This window comes from Dasypus novemcinctus, unplaced genomic scaffold (genome assembly GCF_030445035.2).
Source record: "Dasypus novemcinctus isolate mDasNov1 unplaced genomic scaffold, mDasNov1.1.hap2 scaffold_132, whole genome shotgun sequence".
Classification (NCBI taxonomy): Eukaryota; Metazoa; Chordata; class Mammalia; order Cingulata; family Dasypodidae; genus Dasypus; species Dasypus novemcinctus.
This window is the reverse complement of record NW_026688151.1, coordinates 417,376-419,153: the sequence shown is the minus strand read 5'-3', so window position 1 is coordinate 419,153 and position 1,778 is coordinate 417,376. Positions and strand designations below refer to the sequence as shown.

At 43.3% G+C, this 1,778-nt stretch overlaps 1 protein-coding gene across 1 annotated transcript; it reads left to right on the top strand.

Moving 5' to 3' along the window:
* Positions 1-440: 440 nt before the first annotated feature.
* Positions 441-1,495, top strand: LOC131277531 (L-lactate dehydrogenase A chain-like). The gene has a single exon (XM_058292582.2). The coding sequence runs from the start codon at positions 482-484 to the stop codon at positions 1,478-1,480; it is 999 nt and encodes a 332-aa protein (XP_058148565.1). The 5' UTR covers positions 441-481; the 3' UTR covers positions 1,481-1,495.
* Positions 1,496-1,778: the final 283 nt, after the last annotated feature.

Sequence of the window (1,778 nt, the reverse complement as noted above, 5' to 3'; positions counted from 1 at the left end):
TGAGACAATAGGAATAGAACTACATTAGGCAATAGGAATTGCAAGTACCTTCAGATAAATAAATAACTTAGGCTGTCTCCAAGGAGAGTGTTAATAAATAACTTAGGGCTGTCCCTAAGAAAAGGGCCAAAAAATAACATGGGACTGCTCACACGAAAGGGCTTTTAAAAAAGAAAAAAATAGATACACTATCTTCAGCTAACCACAGTGTTCTGCTTCCGTGCCTCCTTGCTTGCTAGTAATTCCCACCCCCCCATCCTCAAAGGCTATAAAAACACCTCTTCCCTTAACTCAGGGCTGCTGTCTCCTCCGCATAGAATGAGAGAGTCACTGCACAGCTAATGAAGCTCTCAATTGGAACTTTATTCAAAGTCTGAGTCTGGGTCCCGGAGCTACAGCCGCCCAGTCTGGATCCAAGCACCGCACGTAGCAGACGCTCGCTCGACGTGTAGTCCCGGTTCCTTCCCATTCCAAATCTAAGATGGCAACTCTCAAGGATCAGCTGATTCAGAATCTCCTTAAGGAAGAACAGATCCCTCAGAATAAGATTACAGTTGTTGGGGTTGGTGCTGTTGGCATGGCCTGTGCCATCAGTATTCTGATGAAGGAACTGGCAGATGAATTTGCACTTGTGGATGTCATAGAAGACAAATTGAAGGGAGAGATGATGGATCTCCAACATGGCACCCTTTTCCTTAGAACACCAAAAATTGTCTCTGGCAAAGACTATAGTGTGACTGCAAACTCCAAGCTGGTTATCATCACAGCTGGGGCTCGTCAGCAAGAGGGAGAAAGCCGTCTTAATTTGGTCCAGCGTAATGTAAACATCTTTAAATTCATCATTCCTAATGTTGTAAAATACAGCCCAAACTGCAAGTTGCTTATTGTTTCCAATCCAGTGGATATATTGACCTATGTGGCTTGGAAACTAAGTGGCTTTCCCAAAAACTGTGTTATTGGAAGTGGTTGCAATCTGGATTCAGCCCGGTTCCGTTACCTAATGGGGGAGAGGCTGGGAGTTCACCCATCCAGCTGTCATGGCTGGGTCCTTGGGGAACATGGAGACTCTAGTGTGCCTGTGTGGAGTGGAATGAATGTTGCTGGTGTCTCCTTGAAAAATCTGCACCCTGAGTTAGGCACTGATGCAGATAAGGAACAATGGAAAGAGGTTCACAAACAGGTGGTTGACAGTGCTTATGAGGTGATCAAACTGAAAGGCTATACCTCCTGGGCCATTGGGTTATCTGTGGCAGATTTGGCAGAAACTATAATGAAGAATCTTAGACGTGTACATCCTGTTTCCACCATGATTAAGGGACTCTATGGAATAAAAGATGACGTCTTCCTTAGTGTTCCTTGCGTCTTGGGACAGAATGGTATCTCAGATGTTGTCAAGGTGACTCTGACTCCTGAAGAAGAAGGCCGTTTGAAGAAGAGTGCAGATAAACTTTGGGGGATCCAAAAAGAGCTACAATTTTAAAGTCTTCTAATGTACCACTTCATTGTTTAAGCTACAACAGAATTTTAGTTGGGGGCTGTTCCTGTTCTTTTTATCTGATCTTGGATTACAGCAGTAATAGTAAGATGACCTAGGAAAAAAGTTAGACATAGGAATGTTTCTTAAAACCCTAAAGGTATTTACTGATACTGAAGATGACACCTATCTTGTATAGTCCCAAACTGATTATATAAAATAGTTTATGTCTGAGGCACCAGTGCCAATGCACATGCTGCAGCTGCCTTTCAAACCAGAAGAAAGTGTGGTTACTGTGTATTTT

Bases quoted from the DNA above. Each gene is read 5' to 3' on its own strand.
- LOC131277531 (XM_058292582.2), top strand. From the start codon at position 482: ATGGCAACTCTCAAGGATCAGCTGATTCAGAATCTCCTTAAGGAAGAA.